Here is a 23,509-nt window from a genome sequence, read left to right on the forward strand (position 1 = left end):
CGTGAATAAGTCCAAAACATCAACAAACAGTTTTTGAACCAAAACTTCCCTGAAGGAGAGTACCCTCCTTGCCAGAAAACTATATCAAAGATGCATTCTGTGGTTTTATATACCTATGTGTTAACATTCAGCTGAACATAGAAAGGATAGTTTTAGTGCATATGGAGCACAATGAAATGGTTAGCACAGTTAGAAAAATGTTCTGAGCTACTCACTTGAGCAATTGAATGGTTTGGGGGGGGGGGTTTGTTTTGGTTTTGGGTTTTGTTTTTCATTTAGTCCAACGTAGCTGACACCTTGAATTTCCTGCCTGGAGATTTTAAGTCATGCTTCTGCTAAGATAGTGCTTTGGCCTCAGGGATCCCAACAGCAGGCAAGCTAGCTCTAGTCAGTTTCTACCATGTATTATCCTCAACATGCATCCCTGCCTCACTAAATTTGCCTGCATCATTGTGATATGAAGCTTTTCTCTTCCCAGGCACAGTAAGAGCAAAACTTACTGGTAGAAAGCTTAATTTTGTGTGTTTTAGAGAGATGCTTTTTAGTGCAGCCATTTTTTGTTTTCTTTCAAGCAGCACTAGCAAAAAGAATGAATGCAGGATTTATTAGCTAATTTAACTGTCTAGATAATGCTGACAGGTGTACTAGAAATTGCTGCTTGATCACTGTTATGCTGTATGCACTTGATTCTAAGATGAGGGGTTTTTAATGCCATTCAACAAAGGGGGGGGTGGAAATCCCCTCATCTTAGAATTGTGTATGAGCATGTTGGGGCAGACAGCAGTTGCAGCTTGGGCTCCTGCCCCTTCCTGGGGTTTGACCAAGTCTTCAGTTGCTGCCTACTCCCTTCCATTCCCATTGCCTTTGAATGCATATGCGGGCACACACACACGTGTGTGTGCACACCCCTCCCCTCCCTTCTACTCCCCTGCCTACCTCTCCTTTTTCCCCACTCATCCTTGCTCTGTGCCAGCAGGCTCCATGCATGTAGTAGCCTGGAGCACTGAGCATGCCCCCAGCCTAGCCTGTAGCAGTGTCATTCAGCCCACATGGTTGCTACGGAGAGTGGGCTGGGGCTGTGATCCATGCCCCAGGCTAGAATGGGGATGGAGCCTGATGGCACAGTTCATACTCGGAGCGGGGGGAGAGGGGAGCAGGGTAGAAGAGGCTTAGGGGCAAGCAGGGAACAGAGACTGTGGTGAGGGGGCAGGCACAAGAATGGGGTAAGCTCCCCATACCACCTGCCTCCCCACTGCCTGCCCCCCATTGGAGGGATGAATTAAAGACTTCATCCAATAATGAGGTTCCATACATAGAACATTATTATGAACTGATGCATTTTCCATTTGCAGAATCTAATTATTCGGGGAGTTGTCTTAAATTCAGGACCATCTTAGATTCAAGGAAATATAGTAAATCATAATTTTAGAAATGGAGCCTTTTTATGAAACAATATCCATGTATTTAAAAGCCCTTGGACTCCTACTGTTAGTGTTGTATGCTGCTTCCAGCATATGTTGGGCATGTGAGGGTGGGGGTAGGACAACTATCAGAACAACTGTCATAGCTCCTCCTTTATCTGGCCAGCTCCTGAGACTAATTCCACTGCCTTGCTTTGCTAAAAACCCTCTGATAGGGTGGGAGGAGGTATAAAGTTGGCTTCTATTTGCTGTAACCCTTAGTATACTTTCTCACACACATACTGGAGAGTTCTTATACTAAATGGTGGTGTTTTCTCCACTTTTTGTGCTGCCTAAGTCAGACAGAAGAAATGATTTGCTTCCAAAAGTGCAGAGTGGTGATGGCGCAGCAGAGCTATTGGGGGGTTGGAATTCAGCCATAGGGCAGTTTCACCAACACACAAATTATTACTCAAACATTCTGCAAATCTAGAACTCTGTCTTGACAGAACACCTGAACCTTGAATGTGTCATATTGGAGGAGGATGTATTTGGTAGCCGTGTTGGTCTGACAAAAAGAAATGCGAAACTCTAGAACTCTTGGTTCAGAGATAATACCTTTAATTAGACCAACTAAGAAACCGGGGGAGGAGGGGTGGCGGGGATGAGAGATCTTCTTCTGGTGTGTGTCTGAAAACTTGCAGAAATATATATATATTTTTTGGGCGATTTCTTAGTTGGCCTAATAAAAGGTATCATCTCTGAATCAAGAGTTCTAGAGTTTTGCTTTTCATATTGGAGGAGGTTTTTTTGTTAAGTTACTTTAACATTCATTCTAAATGCTGAGTCTACAAATCGGGTCACTGAAGCTGTTTTCATTACTTTACCTATAAAGGTTTTTCTTGGGAAGTGCACATCTCTCTCAGATTTTTCAAATGTGTTTCTTTTGATGCATCATAAAGGTAACTTCCTTCCATCTAGAAAGTCTCAGGTGCAAATCCTTAATTGCCACCTTTAGAGAATCGTTTTGCATATACATAACTGTGTGGTGTGCATGTGTCATTTTGTACATGTAAAAAATTCCCTGATATTAATTACTAGTTTGCATTGTTACCCTAGAAATAATGAACGCTGCTCTGTAAGTGAGCGTCTTGGTTGAGAGGGAGATATTTGTGTGGGTTATGCTCCTCAAGGTAGAGGGACCTAATGACTGTTGCAACACAAGGCTTTTAGCTGAATGTAATTTTGCAGTTCTTTGTGGCAAGTATTTCTAGGACACCAGTGTTGTCATCATGGTCTTAGCTGACTAGTTAGCAAAGGTGACTGCAAACTTTTTAACAATATCTATGAAGCAGCCTTTTGTTTCAAGGAGTTTATTATGGTATAACTTTTACCTGGTCAAGAGTCTCGGAGCATTGTAGTACTGTAATTCTCATGTTTATGATTGTATTGCTTATGGTAGTGCTTTCCTACTGCTGTAATCCCATTAACAGTTGCTGCTTGAAAAATGTATTTGTATGCTGTTTGGCTAGTTTTGGCTAGAAATTCAACTTTAGTTCTTGTGTTCCCACACTTTTAACTGTGGCAAACTTAGTTTCACACACAAGAAATAAAGCGTTTTTGTAGGACTTCTGCTGGCAGGAAAAATCTATAGAGTGAATCCCTACCTAAACCTTCTTGGCAGTCTGCAGGTGCAAGTCAATTGCAAGACTCATTTTGAGGAACCTGAGGAAACGTTTTGCTTAATGTTTCAGCGATGGCCATCTTCTTTGATCTAGGCTCTAATGGTAAATAACTGAAAACATTGGAGGCTGTGTTATTCTTAGATTTTTTTCTTTAATAAATTTAAATAGGAATTTTTTCCTTCTTTCTCTAACCAAAATCGAATTCAAGGCACTAACTCGTAAGATGGACTATATTACTGCATTGCACATTACTTTTTTTTTTTTTTGGCAGTACTGATCTTGAGCCAAAATAATGAGGTAAGATTTGGCTAAATATATACTTTCTATTCAATTCCTCCTGAGCTCTTTTTTAAAAAAGAAGTGAAAATGTATTTAAAACTTTCCATAACCGCTCATTCAACCACTAAGTAAAATGGGCACAGCCCAGATATTTTGAAATGGCTCCTTTATGACAAGTTGTTATCTCTTCGTCTGTTGCAGGAGAGAACTTTGACCAGAGTCCCATAAGAAGAACTTTCAAGTCTAAAGTTCTGGCACATTTTCCTCAGAATATAGAATGGAACCCCTTTGATCAAGATGCAGTGAACATGGTACGTGTATTCCTTCTGTCCACACGTTGTTTCCCGTGTCTTGACATCTCATTTTACAACCAAGAAGATTGTCCTGCAATATATTGAACCATTTCTGAAAGAAATGGTTTAAACAAGACTACTCAGTAGTAGGAAAGACGTTATAAAATAGAACATTCTAATACTGTAACAATGACTGTATCTGAGGTGAATTTTTCCCCTTTTAAAAATGAAGACTTCTTGATTTAAAGGCACAGAGACATATGGGCATATATAGTGATAGCATATATATTTAGAGGAGACGCGTGCATGTGTAGTGGCTTGGGGTTTTTGTTTGGCTTTTTTGTGTTTTTTTGTTTTGTTTTTTTTAAACTAAGCACCTGGAGTACTCTTGCCTTTCAGCCCTCAGTGCACGAAGGACAGGACTTGATGGCATCTGTATTGCAGCATGAGGATGTGTATTCTTTGCATTCTGTTGTGTTAGGAATAACCATTCCTAAAATCAGCTAGGTGCTTAACTGAGAGGGGTTTTGATTGATCTTGATTGTTGTGTAATGGAAATTGTGAATGAGTAGGCATGGGGGCAGGAACAGAACTCCAAAGTAGTTTTGAGCATTTCAATTTTTCATGAAGCTTCCTAAAAGATTTAGGGAGATCACTAGAAATTCCCCAAAGAGTTTAATTTTTAGAGGGCATACATGGCTAATGAAGACTTGAAAGGCTATTAGAAAGACTGCCCATAGTAATACATTTTTATAAGGATTGACTGGAAGCTTTTGGGTTTCTTTTTTGAAGGAAATTTCCCCCTACATGCAAGGTGCTTTTTCCTGTGGCTGATTTTTCTTTTAAATATGCAAATGCCTGTACTGCCACCCTTGTTTAACACTTTTCAAACATAGCTCAAACTGTTTTGTGAGGGAAGGATACCATACTCAAGGACTGAAAAAGATAAGAAAGTAGTTACATGCTGTCCTTCAAAATATGATGTTCTGATATCAGAGAGACTGGGCTTAGTCAAGGAAATAGTACAGTATTTACTCCAATACAGGATGTCTTTTCAATTTAAGATGACCCTCCCAACAATTACATTCTATACATGGAAAATGATAAATTTGTTATCATTTTCCATGTAAATAATTTCATTATTGGAGAGTTGTTTTAAATTCATCCCTCCCAACACTGCAGTAGGGAAAGCAGTGGCAGGGGACAAGCAATAGGGAAAGCAGCAGTGGGAGCGTAGGGAGTAGGGAAGTGTGCAGGGCTGGGGGGGAACAAGCTGCCTGGCCTCTTCTGCTTGCCCCCTCTCCATTCCTTGCTGTGCTGCTGGTTGGTCTGTACTGCATCTCACACCACCTTGTGCCTCTGCACTTGAGTTTTTTGCTGCCCTGGGTTCTGCATTGCTGTGCACCTTCTGTCCTGGGTTCAGCACTGGCCTGTGCCTCTGCACTAGGTCCCATGTATTCATGCTGGGTCACATGCTGCCAGGTATCTTTGCACTGGGTCTCATCTTTTCATTGAGTAAATACAGTATTTAATTTTACTGCTAGGGGGCATTCTGGTGAATTTAAGTTGTCATCAACTGTCACCTTTTTATATTTGGTTTCTGGATTTGCAGGAAACTGTTGTAACTGAGGCTTCTCTGGGACTTAATATTAAAATCTCTCTGTGAAAGTTGAATTTCTAGCTGCTGCTAGTAACAGTAATTGTGCACTGATTAGGCACATCTACACAAGACATTTACTGCAGAGCTGACTAATTAGCTCTCGAGTAAAATGTCACGGTATACATGTGTGGTGGTATTAGGCCACAGTAAATTAATGCCACTGTAGGATAGTACTGCCAAACACAAGTACTATCCTACAATGGCATTAATTACTGCACCACAACACATGGGTAGATGGTGACCAGGGTTGGCTGGGTCATATGAGGGTGCTACAGGGTGGGGCTGCCTGCTAGCTAACCCCACCCTATAAAACACTTGTGTCCCAGCCAGTCCTTCTGCAGCATGCTGAGCCAGCTTGGAACAGCTCTGGGCTGGCAGGCTAACCCCTGGACCCTCCTGCTAGGTGAGGCTGCTCTGCCCCTGCTCAACATGCTGTGGTCCCAGGTACATGTGTAAACGTGGCACCAGGGAACAATAAACTACAGCACAAACTGCATCCAGAATTTGTTTCATATTAGTACCATGTGTAGATGCACCCACCTATTTGATTTTCTTCCTTACTATGTTTTGTTAGTTACTAAATATGCTTAATGCCATAGCATATAGTCAACACAAACAGTAAGTCCCAAGACAGGTCACCAAAAAAAAAAAAAATCATGAACTGCTTTTTTTTAATAATTATAGCTTGGTTTTTATTGGGTTATTTTTTCGAGTCCTTACTTTTTTGTTCACGTTTTTAGGATTTTCTGTAATAATATTTTTTTCAAAAGTTGGAATTTTGGTAGTTGGATAACACTTGCCTTTAGCTGCTTTAAGAACAGCATCAAATATTACAAGGTTTGTGATAATTTCAGGTGTTTCAACTTTAATTAACAATGGCACTGCTGCAAAGCATACACAAAAAAAAGTAGCATCAGTCTCCTGGCTGTCATTCATCTTAAATAATGATGCACATGAATTTTCGTGCTGTCTCTGTTCCCAAATGTAGAGCAATAAGGACAATGAAAGACTTTGGGTAGGTCAGGACAAACTTTGGGCAAAATGAATGAATTTGGTAGTACCCAAAATACTGGTTTGGCTGCTTCTGCCAATTAGTAGGCAAGCTGTTAATGTTTAAACGGCAAAGGCCAGTAGATACAGTGAAAAATGGGAGGTATCTAAAAGTAAAAGCCAGAATTGTTACCCAATATACCATCAGATACTTTGTGGAAAGGCTGATTTTTTTTTAATGGTATACAAAAGAAAAAAAGCATCGTGTTTTAGATCAACCTACAAGAGCTGAATTTAAAACGGAATTCAGCTGTAACAGTCATCTAAGAATGTACTTCCATACCTGGTACGTTCTAACAAAAGCAGCAATATTATTGACAGTATTAATATGCTTGTACCTTATCCTTTGCAAAATTTTAGAATTGTTTTGCCTCAAAACATCACCTATGGGAAAAATTGCCCCTTAATTGAGACAATCATTGGCCTTTTTGGTCTTTTCCCTGCTGTGTTGGTTTTGTCATCCTTTGCCTCTCCATTTTATATAAGGTGGACAACAAGGCAGTTCTCTTTAGGAAAGAATATCCACGTCTGTGAAGGGTAACCTATCAGAGCATCCTGTCTCTACTAAATATTAAAGGAATTACAAATGCTGTATGAAAACTTGTTATTAAACAATCCAACCCCATTCACTCTATGAAATCATTCTATCTATAGGCCACACTTGCTTTCCCTTTATTAAATACTAAAGATATAACTTACGGTAAAAAGTATGTGTTGTGTATTTGTTGCTTATTGTAATTATCCCTACCTAAGATCAGCATCTTCTGTGACTGTTCAGTAGCAGCCAATTGTGATTCTTTCTTTTACTGCCTTGGTACAGAAGGCAGTAAAAGCTTAAATACAATTCCTAGCTTTGATTCCTGATTTAGCAAGGGAAATGCATGTACATCTTCACTGAAGTCAGAGGAACTCTTTGCATGTGTAAAATTAAATGTGTATTATTATAATTTAGTTTTGTATCCTGCTGTATTCAGAAAGGCTCTGTGACTTTCAGTAAATGACAAACAACCCACAGATGGAAAAACAACAGTAGCTTCCCCAAATGATACCCCGAAACTTGAAAATCCTGCCTCATCCCACCTACTTCTTTTTCCCAGCCCTTAAGATGCAAGTCTTCCACTGAACTGAGACCTGTCTTATCCAAATACCCCTAATTAGAAAACACAGATGAGTAGGCAAAATTATTTCTAAATTAATTCTAATAATAGGTACAATATAAATGTTCAGCCTGATAGCAGAATTCTTTCAAAGCCAAGAACATGTCTGTTAGTCTTTAGTTTTGAATTGCTCACTACTTTTATATATGACTGCAGTAAAGATGACTTTCTTCTTCCCCAGTTTTTTCAACTAACATTTTGTGGATGAAGTTGTACCATCCTCTTAAGTTCTTCATTTTATTATGTTTAATAGCCTGCCAATGTCATGTAGGGCATAGGAAAGTATCTCTTTTATTTGTCTATGTAAACCGAAATAAATACATGGATGCAATTCTTCTGAGGTACTTATGAAACCAGGCTTGGAAAAAGGATGGTAGAGAGTACAGCAGCTTTTTGCGGGGTTGTTTGTTTTTTAAGATTACTCTTGTGACTGGTCTCTGGTAAGGATTTGTATGGGGATTACTTCTCACAGCACAGACATGCCCACCTGTCAGCTGGGTTTTTCATTGCAAAGACTGATGTTGCCCTGAAGCCAGGTTAATAGTAGAGCTGTGTGAAACACCACCATTTCATTTCAACATCCATTTCACCGTTTCACAGGGACAGTAGTTCGTTTTGTTGTTTCCTTTTGAAACACTGGCCTGTTTTGTTTCATTAAAACTGTTTTGCTGTTTTGATGCATTTCGACATTTTGCCCATAGGCTATAATGGGAAATCATGAAAATGCCTATAACGTTGTCATTTCTTGCCTGATTCAAATGAAATTTGCAGGGATGGTAGCCCCTTCTGGGGGTGTGAAGTCTGCCAAGTTTCAAGGAGATAGATGGACAGGTTTCTCGGAAACTGCACCTCAAACTGCAAAAAGCAAAACCTGTGACACTTGCTGGCAGTGGCAGACTCCAGTCATCCAGCATGCAGATCCGGGGGCCCGCACCCCAGGGAGGGCTGTGGGGCTGTGCAAGACTCCTCCCGTGGGTGTGGGTCCCCACATCTGTGCTGGATGACAGGAGGCTGCTGCTGCTACCTGGGACCAGAGCTGGGCACAGCCCGTGCCCAGCACCAGGGAAGACTAATGCTGCTGCTGGCCCTAGGCAGCAGTGGCAGCCTCCTCTCATCTGGTCTGGTGGCAGAAGGCAGGGAATAGCTGGTAGGCCTGTGCGAAGCGGCTAGTATTCGCTTCAGATTCAGCCAATTCACGGGACAGGTGATTCAATTCTGCTGCCAAATTGCTGAATCACCCTGGCTCATCCCCCGCCCACCCCAGCTTCCGGCACTTCGGGGAAAAAAAGCTGTGACTCACTGGGTGCTGCCAGGCTGGGGTGCAATCCCCGCTGCCCCGTGGTGTTTTTGCCACTTATGCACAGTTTGTAGTTCTGTTCCCCCTGAATTGTGGAGACACAGGCTTGCATGCATAAACTGAGCATATACAGCAAGCTGGCCAGAAATACACCTGGGTATGTGCATACCTGAGTTCATTATGAAAAAAGGAGCTGCAAGTGAGGTAAGGAGAAGGATCTTTCTATGTTTTAGCCCCAGTAGCTGAGCAATTAAAGCACTTGCCTAGGAAGCTGGAAACCTGGATTCTAACCTCTTTTTTTTCCTACTTTTGCACAAGAGAGGGTTTGAACCAGTCTCTCTCTCACTTCTTGATACTGTGGTGTAAGCACCATGCTACAAGTTGGACATTACCTAGTGCTCCCTTAAAAAGCTGAGCTTCTACACAATAAGTTCAGTCACTGAAAAAGTGGATAGAATAGTACGGCGTGGTAGTTTCTGGCCCAGTGGGAGCAAAGCTGTAACCCAAACTTGGGGCCTGGTCCCTTCTAGGTAGAACATGATTGTGAACTATGCACCCTCCAGCTTGTTCTTTCTCCTATATATTTCCCTGTTTTGGTTGTCCAAGGGGTCAGCTGCAAAAGTAAAAATTTAGAGTCATATTTGTGGAGACTGAATTTGTTTAAATTGTGAATCGGGGATTTTACTCCTACTTGAAAGCTTTCGATACAACTTTAAATATAGAGTTGCTGTTAGTGCCTCAGTAATAAAACTATAAGCCTTTTGAATGAATGTGTGGATGCTGTTCAAAAATGCCTTAAGCTGCAATTTCATGGTTTGTCAGCAAAGCCCATCAATTGAATTAAATCCTTCTATTGCCTCTGGGCCATTTATTACTGCATTTATTAACTCTGAGAGCAGCATATCAGGGTTGGTTTTAGTGACTCATGGGATTGCTAATTTGAGAAGAAGATGGGTTGCTGGTAGATGAAATTTGGTTGCCATCTGATCATGGTATGTAAGGTGAGCTGGTGCTTTAGGGTAGAATGCGGCCATGCTTAATGAGTGAGTTATCATTATTGACCTCCTCCATCACTAGACATGATACTTCATAGTTGGGGTGAGACCGTGCACTGCCGTTCCCTCGTCACTACTTCTGTGTTGGGCCTAGGTGCAGATCTTTAAAAGCATTTCAGACCAGTCTCTCATCTCTTGAACACTGAGTTCTTTTGGAAGGTTCCTTTTTTATTAAAAGGTGCAAAGCAAGATTTAGTATTTGGTTTTAAAAATGCATTGATTTAAACATAATTAAATGTCATGCTAATTCACATTTTAAAATATTTCCCCCTGCATATTCATTACCTTATATCAAATTCCTCACCTTCCGAGGAACTCTCCAGAAGAGGTCTTGATTCATCACCCTAGCACTGGGTTTCAAAGAAATGTATAGGTGCACCAATATATCAGTCCACATCAGATTGGCACCAATAAAAGGAAAATTGACATTATCAGCAATTGACCTTTTGTTGGCCAGTGTAGCTAATAATGTCACCGATAAATGCTGTGTGCATGTATGCAGCCACAGCATGCATGTGGCCAGGAATGCAGCCGGGCAGCTTGGAGAGCAGCATTGGGCTGGTAAGTCTGCAGCGGGGGAAGAGGGCATGGGGGTGAAGATAGAGGTCCCCATGGTAAGGGAGGGAATGGGGCAGGGGGGGCAGGCACTGGCAGGGAGGGGTACGAGATGGAGCTACAGGTGGCTCGTCCAGGGGGCAGGTGAAAGCAGCTCCCTGCTGCTATGCACACCTCTGCAGGAAGCATGGGGGAGGAACATGTGGCCCCCGCCCCTGGATTTCTGTGTGGGACAAGGGTGGGCTGCCAGTTCAGGGCCAGGGGCTGCACTGGCCTCTTCCTGGCAGGCAGAGGTGCGGGGTGGGGGGGCGGTTCCTGGGTGGGAGCAGGGTGGTTAGCAGTGGCACTGGGAGGGGTGGATACAGCCACCCCAAAATTCCCCATAGCCCCTCCATAGCTTCCCCTCATAGCACAGCTGCTGCCCACGCAAGCACAGGTGTGCTCCAGGTAGCCTGCCCTCGCCCTGTGGACAAATCCCAGGGAACATGTCTCCCCAGAGGTGCATGCACAGGGGGAGCTGCCCGTAGCTCCCCACTGCAACCTGCGCCACCCTGACTGGGCAGCACTTGCCCCAGCCCCGGCCCTGCTCCCTCCTTTATCATGGGGGCCTTGATGTGCTCCCCCTCCACACCACCTCCCTCCCCCCCTCTCCCTTCCTCCCACCCACAACTGACTTACCAGGCAAACGCTGCTCTCCAAGCTTCTGGGCTGCGTATTGGCTATCAGATCGGTATCGGCTGATATGCCTGGCTAATAGCTGGTAATCGGTATTAGCCAAAAAAAAAATCTTTATTGGTGCACCCCTAAAAGAAATACTTTAGTGCAATAGAATTATTGTTAAACTATCTTGCTGACTGGTACATCAAGCAGTAGGTTTATGTGGGTTTCCCTCCTACAAATCAAAATAATCTTTTACTGTTTCAGTGAGAAAATATACTTAATACCTTGCAAGCAATCCTAATTTGTAATTAATCAAAAGAATTTAATTACAAAAATGGTATTGAATTTCAGTATTGATGGTGTATAATGATCCCATTTTATTGAGGAAAAAATAACTCACGGGGGGGGGGGGGGGTGAAAAACCTGAAGTCTGTTATGTGAAATGTATATGTAATGCCATAACTATTCATCATCCAAAATAATTATATATATGTCATCCTGCCAACTAAAAAAATTATTTGAAGCTCAGTTCCACTTTACAAATTAGCTTTTGGGTTTTTTTTCAGCTTGGGCCAGATTCTTCATTTATCAAATCTATTTTCAGGACATGTTTAAGAATTAATTTTTAAAAGGTATTCTAACTGTCATGTATGCAACTGACTTGCATTTATTCCACTTGCTTTATCTGCTTATGAAACCAAATGTGTATTTTTATATATTCCAAATTGGATACTAATATAATTTAATATTTTTCCTTTCCATAGCTGTGTATGCCTAAAGGACTATCTTTCAGGACTCAGGCTGATAATAGAGACCCACAGTTCCACTCTTTTATAATTACCAGAGAAGATGGCTCTCGTACTTATGGATTTGTGCTTACTTTCTATGAAGAGGTCACAAGCAAGCAGATCTGTACTGCAATGCAAACGCTTTACCAAATGCACAATGCAGAACAATACAGCAGTGTCTATGCCTCATCTTCATGCAGCATGGACTCCCTAGCAAGCAGCATTGATGAAGGAGATGCCACTTCATTGGCCAAGCTCCAGCGGTACAACTCCTATGACATCAGCAGAGACACGTTATATGTATCAAAATGTATATGCCTCATCGCTCCTTTGCCCTTCATGCAGGCTTGCAAGAAGTTCCTTATCCAGCTTTATCAGGCAGTTACCTCTCAGCAGCCTCCACCTTTACCACTGGAGAGCTATATCCATAATATACTTTATGAAGTGCCACTTCCACCTCCTGGAAGGTCACTAAAGTTCTATGGGGTTTCTGAGCCTATCATTTGCCAGAGACCTGGGCCTAGTGAGCTTCCACTATCTGACTATCCTCTTCGGGAGGTCTTTGAACTGCTGGGATTAGAAAACCTTGTCCAGGTTTTTACATGCATTCTGCTGGAGATGCAGATTCTTCTGTATTCACAAGGTAAGCTCTTCTTCTGGATTTAAGTTACTTATTCCATCAAGCATCTTCTGTACAACTGTGGTGCTGACAACTTCTGTGACGTATTGGTTTTCAAGAGATTAGTGAGACCCAATCATATATAATAAAAAGAAATGAAGCAGTACTAATGAAAGAACCAAGTAGTTGTTTCCTCTAGCCAGGTTAGGTGTCATTTGTTTAATTATGTGTCATATTTATCACTCATGACAGCTAGTGATAGAATTCACTTAATTATCATGCTTAAACTGTGTTATCTTGAAAGACAGCACAAAACTAAATTTTCCTTTTGCAAGAAATGACAGGATTAAGTACTATGCTTTGCGCACAAAACTATGTTGAATATGCTTTCTCAGATTCAGCACCACACCAAAGGTGTTATATGATTTGAGTTGTTAAAATGAAGAGATACATTTGATTAAGACGTTGAACATTTTAACCTCTGAGATCAAACCTTAAAAACTGGGTTGGGATTATAAATGGAGATTGTTATTTTAAACTACTGATCTTGCAGTAGGTCTTCTCATAGGGATGCAATTAACCATCAAAGCTACATTTGCAAAGTCGGAGGGAAGGCATTTTTCACTGTTCCGGTCTCTCTGATGTTTTTTTAAGGTTTCTGGAAGTCTGACTTGTCAGGCAAGAACAGAACACTTTCTTTTAACTTGGGTTACAAGCCTTCAGATACAGGCTTGGAAAACACCTGGTTCACACTTGGAGGGCTATAAGATTTTGATTCCCATACTTTCATTGTTTCTTTTGTTCATGGTATTTGTCTAAGGGCCAGACTTAAGAGCCATATATATCATATGACTTTCTAATTCCTACTGAATTCTTCAATGGAAATTTAAGTATTTGGAGATCTGTACTGCAGTGCAAATGCTTTACCAAATGCACAGTGCAGAACAGTTGAATTATTTGGAGGCTCTTATAAGTTGCACTGTCTGCTTCCACTGTCTCTTAAATCTGTAAATCTGGCTCTAAGCGCCTAAAACATATCTTGAAAAAAGGAGTTGGGGCAGATCTTGGAACAGCATAAGTAATAGGCAGCATGCATGTCTTTAGGGATGCAGAATGCTTGTTTCTTCTTTGAAGACATTGAGAGGTGCAGACCATCTGCATCCTGGAAAATTAGGCCACATTTTTGTGGGTCAGGGAAGGATATGGATTTCATAGATTTCATAGACATTAGGGCTGGAAGGGACCTCGGGAGATCATCGAATCCAGCCCCCTGCCCAAAGGGCAGGAAGTCAGCTGGGGTCATAGGATCCCAGCAAGATAAGCATCCAATTTACTCTTGAAGGTATTCAATGTAGGTGCTTGAACCACCTCCAATGGCAGACTGTTCCAGACCTTGGGGGCTCGGACAGTAAAGAAATTCTTCCTTATGTCCAGCCTGAAACGGTCTTGCAGGAGTTTGTGACCGTTCGACCTCGTCATCCCTTGGGGCGCTCTGGTGAACAAATGTTCCCCCAGATCCTGGTGGTCACCCTTGATAAATTTATAGGTGGCCATCAGATAACCCCTGAGCCTACGCTTTTCCAGGCTAAAGAGTCCCATGGCTCTCAGCCTGTCATCGTAAGATCTGTTTTCCTGACCTCTGATCATGCGCGTGGCTCTCCTCTGGACTCTCTCAAGCTTCTCCACATCCTTTTTGAATTGTGGAGCCCAAAACTGGACGCAGTACTCCAGCTGCGGCCTCACCAAGGCTGAGTACAAGGGGAGAAAGACATCCCGGGATTTGCTCGAGAAGCATCTATGGATGCAAGCCAGCGTTTTGGTCGCTTTACTACCCGCAGCATCGCATTGGAGGCTCATGTTCATCTTGTGGTCAATGATGACCCCCAAGTCTCTTTCTTCTGTAGTGCTAACCAACGTAGCACTGCTGAGCCTATAAGGAAGCTTCAGGTTTTTCCTCCCAAGGTGGAGTACCTTGCATTTTTCGGTGTTAAACACCATGAAGTTCTCGTCTGCCCATTTGCTGAGCTTGTCCAGGTCAGCCTGGATCACCCGCCTGTCCTCTGGCGTGGATGCTTTGCCCCAAAGTTTGGTGTCATTGGCGAACTTGGCCAGTCCACTCCTGACTCCAATGTCCACATCGTTAATGAAGAAGTTGAACAGTATGGGTCCCAGGACAGAGCCTTGAGGGACCCCACTGGTCACAGGGCACCACAACGAGTGACTGCCATCAATCACAACCCTCTGGGTCCGACCACGGAGCCAATTTCCCAGCCAGCGGATTGTGGTGGAGCCAAGGCCACAACTGGCCAGTTTGGCCAAGAGGTGATCATGGGATACCAGATCAAAGGCTTTTTTGAAGTCAAGATATATGACATCAACCTCTTCTCCCTTGTCCAGGTGATAGGTCACCTGGTCATAGAAGGAAATGAGATTGGTCAAACAAGACCTACCCGCAACAAACCCATGCTGGCTATCCCTTAGAATGTTAGCCTGGGCCAGTCCCTCAAGGATGGCCTCCTTAATAAACTTTTCTAGGATCTTCCCCAGGATAGAAGTCAGGCTAATGGGCCTGTAGTTAGCCGGATCCACTCTCCTCCCTTTTTTGAAGATCGGCACCACATTGGCCTTTTTCCAGTCTTCGGGCACTACACCAGAGCGCCAGGAGTTTTCAAAGATCCATGCCAGGGGCTGGGCTATGACGCTCGCCAGCTCCTTGAGTACCCTGGGGTGCAGATTGTCAGGGCCAGCTGACTTGAAGGTATCCAGCTTCTCAAGGTGTTCCTTCACGAGGTCAGCATTGATGGAGGGTAGGGGATCCCCATCACCCAGATTTCCCTGTCCCATAGCAGGCATGGGTGTCCCATGGGACTGATGAAAGACTGACGCAAAGTACCTATTTAATAGGTTGGCTTTTTCCTGGGCGTCAGTTGTCAGTTGCCCCATCTGGTTTAGCAGGGGTCCAACATTTCCCTTGCTTTTCCTCCGGCTCCCCACATATCTGAAAAAGGACTTTTTGTTGTCCTTGATGCCTGAAGCTAGTTGGAGTTCAGTTGCAGCCTTGGCTTTCCTGGTTTGCTCCCTGCAGGACCGGACCAGCGCGGAGTAATCCTCCTTGGAGGTGAATCCCGTCCTCCATCCTTTGTAGGCTTTCCTTTTTAGCCACAGGAGGTCCGCTAGGTCCCTGGAGAGCCAGGGGGGTTGCTGTGCCTTCTTGCTGCCTTTCCTCCGTGTTGGGATAGATTTAGCTTGTGCATTGAGGATTGCTTCCTTGAGAAGCAACCACTCTTCTTGAACTCCCATCTCCCTGGGGTCATGGTCCCTGAGGGCCTGACTGACTAGCCTCTTGAGCTTGTCAAAGTCGGCTTTTCTGAAGTCAAGGACTTCTGTGTTACTGACTGACTTGCCAGCTTTACGGCAGATGGTGAAGGTGATCAGCTCGTGGTCGCTGTCACCCAGCTTCCCATCGATCACTAGGTCGCCGATTAGGTCGTCCCCCGTAGCCAGTACCAGGTCGAGCAGCACTTTGCCTCTCGTTGGCCCATAGACTTCTTGAGTCAGGTAGGATAGTTGGAAGGATATGGAAGTTGGATAGGATATGGAATAAATAAATAAAGGTGGTTGTGGGTATATTTAAACCAGTGGTTCTCAATCTATTTGCCTTAGTGGGCCATACTTGCAACTCTCAGTGTGTTGTGGGCTGAACCCCCACAACTTACTTCCTGGGTATCCATTTAAAAAATGTTTAAAAAATCTGACAGTAACGCAATAGAAATTGATCTTTGGGAATACCTCTCATTTCTATGCTGTCAAATATCTTTACTTTTATTTCTAACAGGAATGTCACATGAGCCGCAAGGCTGTGCTGATTGGGCCGCATGCGGCCCACGGGTTGAGAACCACTGATTTAGGCTCTTTATTTTGGCTGGGACCAAGAATTTCATCAGTGTATGACTGGATCCAGTCTTTTCCCCGTCTCTCTTTCCTATATCCTTATTATAGCTCCTTGTTGTCTCTTTGATTATGGCTTTGCTGCCACCTTTTAATTGTTAACCTCAAGCACCAACTGAAGAAATGTATGTGGGTGAGAGTGAGTTACTGTTACTTTTAGCTGATATTATGTAGCATTCTCAGGAACTGCTGAGAAACTTAAACAGATTTTCATAGAGAGTGCTATCCAATACAATTAGCGTCCACTAGAAAACAAAGGGCCCCGCCCTTTTTATCTTTAGGTTTATTAATTGTAGTTGTTTGTATTAATTGGATTATTACCAAACGAAAATGTGATGGTGAAAAACATTAGGGCTTTTTGCAGGGAATTTACCAGGGGCATATCTCTGCAAAAGAGAAAAGCAGGGGAAGGACTCATGGAGCTTCAGGGGCCCAATTTTCTGCACAGAAATTCTCAAACCCTGCAAGACTGAGCCCCTTAAGAGGTGGCTGGAGAGGTGTGAGCAGTTCCAGGCTGCCTGTGCTGTCCTGTCATAAAGCAAATAGACGTCTGCCACAAAAGAAACCTATTACTACCTTCTGTTTCAGCTACAAGCAGAGGCATTTGTGCTGTGACAAAGGTTACAGAGATCTATACTTTTGGTTTGTCACCATCAAAATTTATGGCATCAGATAGCTGATGGCTATTTCCAACCTCATTGCTTCTTATGTCCCTGGACTGGATTGCCCATCGTGGTTGATTTAGGAACTGTTGGTTTCAACTTCCTGTTACCAGAGCAAATATCTTATGCAAATTTTTCTTTAGTATCAGCAGTTCTAGTACAGGAAGTCTTTTAAGCAAAGAGAGTACAAGTATTAATGACAACCCAGGGAAGGCTCAAGGCTGACCACTTAATGTTTGTGTGCTAGTTATGAGCCTTTATAGACCCCAAAGACTGGTATATCATGATACTGCCAAGGTGGGGTAGCTGCAGCATGTGGCTGTTTACACATTGGCTAGTTTTAATGAGTGCTAATATTAGATGCCATTTTCATCACATTTTACAGATGATCTCTAACCTTTATTACTTACCTGTCCACCTGGGTAGAGCAACATAATACCATTATAACTTGTGGCATTTGCAGGAGTTAAGTGACTTGCACAAAGGTATATAGGACTCATGTACACACCACAATTTTTGCCCTTTCATGCGCTGCAATTCTGTTTGCACAAGCGAGATTTCCCAACCTTTAAAAGTCTTTCTTGTGCATTAAACTAAAACTCCGTGAACATAATTTAGTTTGACTGGGAATTAAAGTGTCGCATCCATGGATTCATTGCATGCAAACATAAATGCACTCAGAGATGTATAAGGAGTCTCTTTGTCTTCCAGATGGCACTGCAACTTTTTTGTAGTTCACCCCTTTGAATCCTTTTGCTTTCAAATTGCTTCCACTTCTTTTTTTTTCTTGTGTGATTTTCTGGCTCCCTGCTTCCACAGCTGTGTGGCAGAGCACAGGCATGGGGTGGTTGGAGGACCCCAGGCTGGGAAGGTGGCAGTGCTGGACCATCCCGCTTTCCTGCGGCACCAGCCAGGGACCCGGGTTAATTCATTCGAAAGCCTAGTGCATGTAAACACAGATGCAACGCTCCAAAATAAACAAGTTTATATTTTATAAACATGTTTTATTTAATGAGGATTAAAGCGGGTGGTGTGTACAGGTCCCCATTATGATTTGGGGTTGGATCTGCTCAGTCCTAAACTCATTTTCTTATGTAATACTGTCCTTCCAATTGAAAAGCTCCCATAACCTAAATGGGAGCATAGGCATGTCTGTTAAAGAAAAAGTAGCCGTGTACTAAAGGTTTGTTTGTTCCTTAGCAGAACATTACATTTAATTGGACATAGAATGTGACAGTTCAAAGAGCTGAGGCTTGGCACATCAACCTAGTCATTTTGGGAGCCAGCTGGTTAGTTGTCAGGCTGCACCTCTGAACCTAGTCTTAAACTCAACATGAAAGTACCAAGTTGCAACAATGACATTTTACTCTTCCCAGATTTGTATAGCCATCAAGACAAAGAAATGCCCACTCACGCAGGTAGAAGTTATTTGGATGTTGGAATTCATGCTTCATGGTGCTGCCAACTCAAAAGCATTCAAAAATTCCCACACCATGAGATTTCAATTTTGTTGTTTCTTTCATTTACGTTTAATTTTAAACTTTTGGATTCTTCTGAGTTACATTGTCTTCCACACCCATGACTGTTAGGAGATTCATTTTGTAAAACTGAAAGCTCTGATATCCCCATGGCTTTAGGAGTTGAGATTTTAAGAATTTGTACCAAATAGTAAAAGGCTTGAAATGAAATTGGGGGAATTGGCAAACCAAACTAAACTCCCTCTAACTACTAGTGTAGAAACAATTTGTAAAGCACATAACCCAACACTTATATTTTATCTAATGCCTTCTACATGCTTCTTATTTGGAAACATGCTTATTTTTATTAAATCTAAGAAATTGAATAACTTTTCCTCAAGACTTTTTTCTCCTCTCTATTGAAATTGTAACTTTCCCATGTGACTACAGAATTAATAGCATCATGAATACATGGGCTTCCAACAGTTTCCAAGTTAATAATGTTCTGTGATAGCTGCAACAATTTCCCAAGGATCAGTAACAAAATGCTACTGGAGCGAGATCCCTGCTGGACAGAGATGAATTAAATTGTGGGCTCTGTGGAAACCTTGGCAATCCATTTTGTGAATGCCTGCCTTCCAAGGGATTTAAACAGGAGAGAGAACATGTGGACGAGACAAAGATAAACTTCTTACAGCTTAAGCTGTTTCTATTCATTATAATTTTGAGCATTTCCCAAGTTGTTTTTTTTTTCCAAAGGACTTGGATAATTGCCCCTGAAAGATTAAAAATGCAAACATATTTCAATCTTGAAATTATAATATAAATCACTATGCGTGCATAATTATGCTGTAAAAGTCATTTCAATGTTCAGTTTTCTAGTTGTGGCCCTATTTTAATGTGTCATTTTCCATGAAGGCTTGGCAATCTCAGATACAGATTCTGTTAGTGTACCAAAAGATATCATTTTAGCAAAATCCATCTATTTTTAGAGAATAAAATTACTTAATTGTGACTCGATATTTGTAAAAGCTTTTTATGTCAAACACTTGCCTAAAATATTTACCTTTGCACTCGCATTGCTCATTACATTAGTAGGTTTAGCTTATTTACATAGTGTTCCTCATAAATAAGTACAACACTAGAATTTATGCTGCTTTTATGACGTTGAATGTCAATATTAAATATAGTCCATGATCCCAACAGCCATAAGACCTTTTAAAAGAAGAAAACAATAAATGGGAGAATAATTTAAGGAGCCATTAAAAAAAAAAATTATTGTTCATGGTTTTTAAAAACAAGTGTGCCCAGTTTTTCAGACTGACAATCTCTGCATTTCAGGAAATGAGATTTTAAATTAATTAGGAAAAGTGGTGTGACAGTTGTCCATTATTGCATGTTGCATGTGACAATAATATAGCATTACACAAAGCACAGAGGAAGATACAAAACTGTCTTCCCTTGCTATTTTTCTATTAAAAAATCAGAATTTCTGTTTCTCAGGCTCATTGAATTTGCAGATACTGTAATCACTGAATATGATGAAAGCCAAAGGTGATCAAGGCAAACATGTTTTTCTTAGTAACACTGCTGAGGAAATTCTCCTGTCTCCACAAACACACCCTCTAGTGCCTGGATAACATAATAGGAACTAAGATAATTTGTTCAGCATTTGTAAGAAGAGCACAGACTTCACACTCACCATAGCACTGCACTTTTTGCCTGCCCATCTGATTGGCAAAAAAATAAATAAAAAATACAATCACCAACTTCACTAGAGGGAAGTATTCTGTCACTTTCTATTAGTCACAGGAAAAATACTGTACTGATAGTTGTATCCTAAGCCAGCAGATATCACCATTTGTGAGCTTGTCATGGACTTTGGCGCTGCTCTGGATGGCTTAACCATGTCAGTAATGGGACAATTTGAGTTTTCCTGTGAATTTAATTCCTAAGGTGACTGCTATTCATAAACTAAATTATGCTGAACTGTTGGTGGCAGCCTGTGACATTAGATAAATCATAAAAATGGAAATTTACTGAAGTGGAAGAGATTTTTCTATTAACCGTTTGCCAAATAGGAGAAAACGGGAAGAAATGCCTTCATAAATATTGATACCAGATGTTCTCCCATAGGGTGCATTTGACTCATAGTTTCAGAGGCTCAATCTTAGTTTTGGCTATTTAGATGTTCAGAAAGCTTGATAATATTTCTAGGGAAAGGAAAATTATTTCTGAACTCACGTAAAATATAGGTTTTCTGCTTTGCTGTCATTGTTACATTGATACCATATCACAGTCATGATGCCACATCTAAATTGTTTCACTTGCTAATAAATCACTGAATCACAGGAAACCAGCTTGAGGGGATCTTAGGTGGTCAGCTGGTCTATCTCTCCTATCTCAAGATAAGAATATTCCCTGCCTAAATCATTCCCAGTTTCTTTAATCTGCACTCAAAACCTTTCCAGTTCCATAGCTCCTGTGGGCAGTCTAGTTCAAGGCTTTGTAGTTAAAAAAGTTCTTCCCGGCTTCTAACCTGCTGCAGCTTAAATCCCTGCTGCAACTTAAACCAGTTACTTGTCCCATTTCCTGTGGACCCAGATAATGATTGTCATAATTTGTATTTGAAAGGTGTTGTCAATTCACCCCTCCCTTCAATCTTTTCTCCAGACTAAATAATCCTAATTCTTTCCATGTATGTTATGTGTTCTTGGCCTCTAACCTTTCTTGTTGTAGTATAGCCTTTTCCAGGGTAGAACATAACAAACAGGTTGCCTGTGTTTTGTCTGATCCCTAAAATTGTACCTCTAGCTCCACAAAGTCACCAGTCTACTGAAGTACTGACTCTGGAGAGAGAGAATCGCTCCATGGCACATACACACTAATGGCAGTGGTAAATTGGCTCCCTGCCAATTTAAAACAGTCATGAGCAGGGATCCAGGTTTTCTGTTTGCCTCAGAAAAACACAGTAAAACCCAGATTGTCTACTTTTTAAGGAGAAATATCTTGATTTTTCTCTTTTCTCCTTTAAAAAAAAAAATGTGGGAAACAGTGGGTTTCCCCTTGCAGGCTGGCATAGTTGCAGCCTGCAAGGGGCTAGCGGAGAGTGGGTGGAGAGCGGTCAGGCAGGGGGGCACATGGCCATCAGGCAGCCTGGAGAGCAGCTCCCACAGCTCCCCACAGGTAAGTTGGGCAGGGGTGTGGGCAGTACTGAGGTCTCCATAGTGAGGGAGGGAGGAAATTGGGCAGGGCTGGGGCTGCTGCCAGGGCAGGGCTTCCCATCCTGATGCCCTCCCCCCATATGCATCTGTGGCCCAGCGGACAGGACCCGGTGTGGCAGAGAAGCTTGGTGCCACTGCTACAAGCCCTATACTGCCATGCTGAGGTGCTCCCTGCCCACCCAGCAGCAGCGGGAATGGTGGCACAGAGTTGTGCCTTCCTATATATGTGTGTGTGTACGTGTGTGTATGTGTGTGTACGTGTGTGTATGTATGTGTGTATATATGTATGTGTAGTGGAGCTTCATTTTAATCATGGAAAAATGCAAATTTGGGGGGTTTTACTCAGAGAATTTGCTATTTTTTTTATTTTTATTTTATTTTAAACAGAAAGCCAGGATCCCTGGCCATGAAGTGCTCAGTTTCAATCAGGAATTCAATGAGTTGGTTTATGAGTTTATTCTTAATAGCAAAGCCAACTCTGTGAAGTTGGTGTTATCTTTCCTGTTTACCATCCCGAAGAGGGTATAGCCACCTTCATATCCTTTGAGCTGTCCATCTCCCACTTGCTGGGTCTCACTTAGTGCAGCAATGCCAGTATTGTCACCTGAATTCTTGAGCCACAATTGCAATATGATGCAGTCTGGGCATTCACGATTAGAATGATCTATGAGGATCCTTATGTTCCAGGTTGCAAAATTGATTGTGTGTCTTGTTGTTTTGAACCACAGTAAAGACAATAAAGAGAAGCAAGGGGGGTAAGAGTGCTCAGAAACCCCCTTGGCTCAGCAAAGGCATTTGGGAATGCCTGAGGACTAAAAGCGGGGCGTACAACCAGTGGAAGGGAGTAGCTATCACCAAGGAGGAGTACTCTTCCTTGGCCCGTGAGTGTAGGAGGGCTGTTAGGAAGGCCAAGGCAGAGATGGAACTCAGGCTAGTGTCCAGGATTAAGGACAACAAAAAGTCCTTTTTCAAGTACATTGGGAGCAAGAAGAGGGCACCAGGCAATGTAGGGCCCCTGTAAGATGCAAACAGTAATCTTGTGGCTACGCCAGACAAGAAAGCCAATATTTTTAACAGTTTCTTTGCCTCTGTTTTCCTGAACAGGGACTGGGATATCCCACCTACCAGAGGTAGGGACTATCTTGGGGATAGCTCTGTCAGGCCTTCAGTCAGCACAGATGTAGTTAGGGATCTTCTGGAAGGGCTAGACATTTTTAAATCTGCAGGTCCAGATGCCCTCCACCCAAGGATGTTGAGGGAGCTGGCAGGGGTCATTGCGGAGCCCTTGGCCCAGCTGTATGAGCATTTGTGGTCATCTGGTCAGGTGCTGGGGGATTGGAAACTGGCTAATGTGGTCCCAGTTTTCAAGAAGGGGAAGAAGGAGGACCCAAGTAACTATAGGCCTGGAAGCCTCACCTCGGTGCTTAGGAAGGTCTTGGAGAGAATCATCAAGGAGCACATCTGTGGGGGACCTGCAGGGGAGATCATGCTCAGGGGCAATCAGCATGGGTTCATCAAAGGCAGGTCCTGCCTGACCAACCTGATTGCCTTTTATTACCAAGCAACTAAATCCTTGGAAGATGGTGTTGCCATGGACATAGTCTTTCTGGACTTTAAGAAGGCCTTTGACACTGTCCCTCACCCCATCCTCATTAATAAATCAAACGACTGTGGCATTGATGCCTGCACAGTTGGATGGGTCAAAAATTGGCTGATGGGG

General features: G+C 42.5%; 1 protein-coding gene across 3 annotated transcripts in view; it reads left to right on the forward strand.

Moving 5' to 3' along the window:
- DENND5B (DENN domain containing 5B) overlaps positions 1–23,509 on the forward strand; it is a 200,546-nt gene that overhangs the window by 84,079 nt on the left and 92,958 nt on the right. For all 3 annotated transcript variants that reach the window (XM_090043350.1, XM_090043348.1, XM_090043349.1), the window contains 2 exons: positions 3,566–3,675; positions 11,856–12,522. In XM_090043350.1, the coding sequence (XP_089899476.1) occupies positions 3,566–3,675; positions 11,856–12,522 (777 nt within the window). The remainder of the gene's footprint in view (positions 1–3,565; positions 3,676–11,855; positions 12,523–23,509) is intronic.

The sequence above is a fragment of the Crocodylus siamensis genome, chromosome 4 (assembly GCF_052110815.1).
Source record: "Crocodylus siamensis isolate JL-2025a chromosome 4, ASM5211081v1, whole genome shotgun sequence".
NCBI classification, from domain to species: Eukaryota; Metazoa; Chordata; order Crocodylia; family Crocodylidae; genus Crocodylus; species Crocodylus siamensis.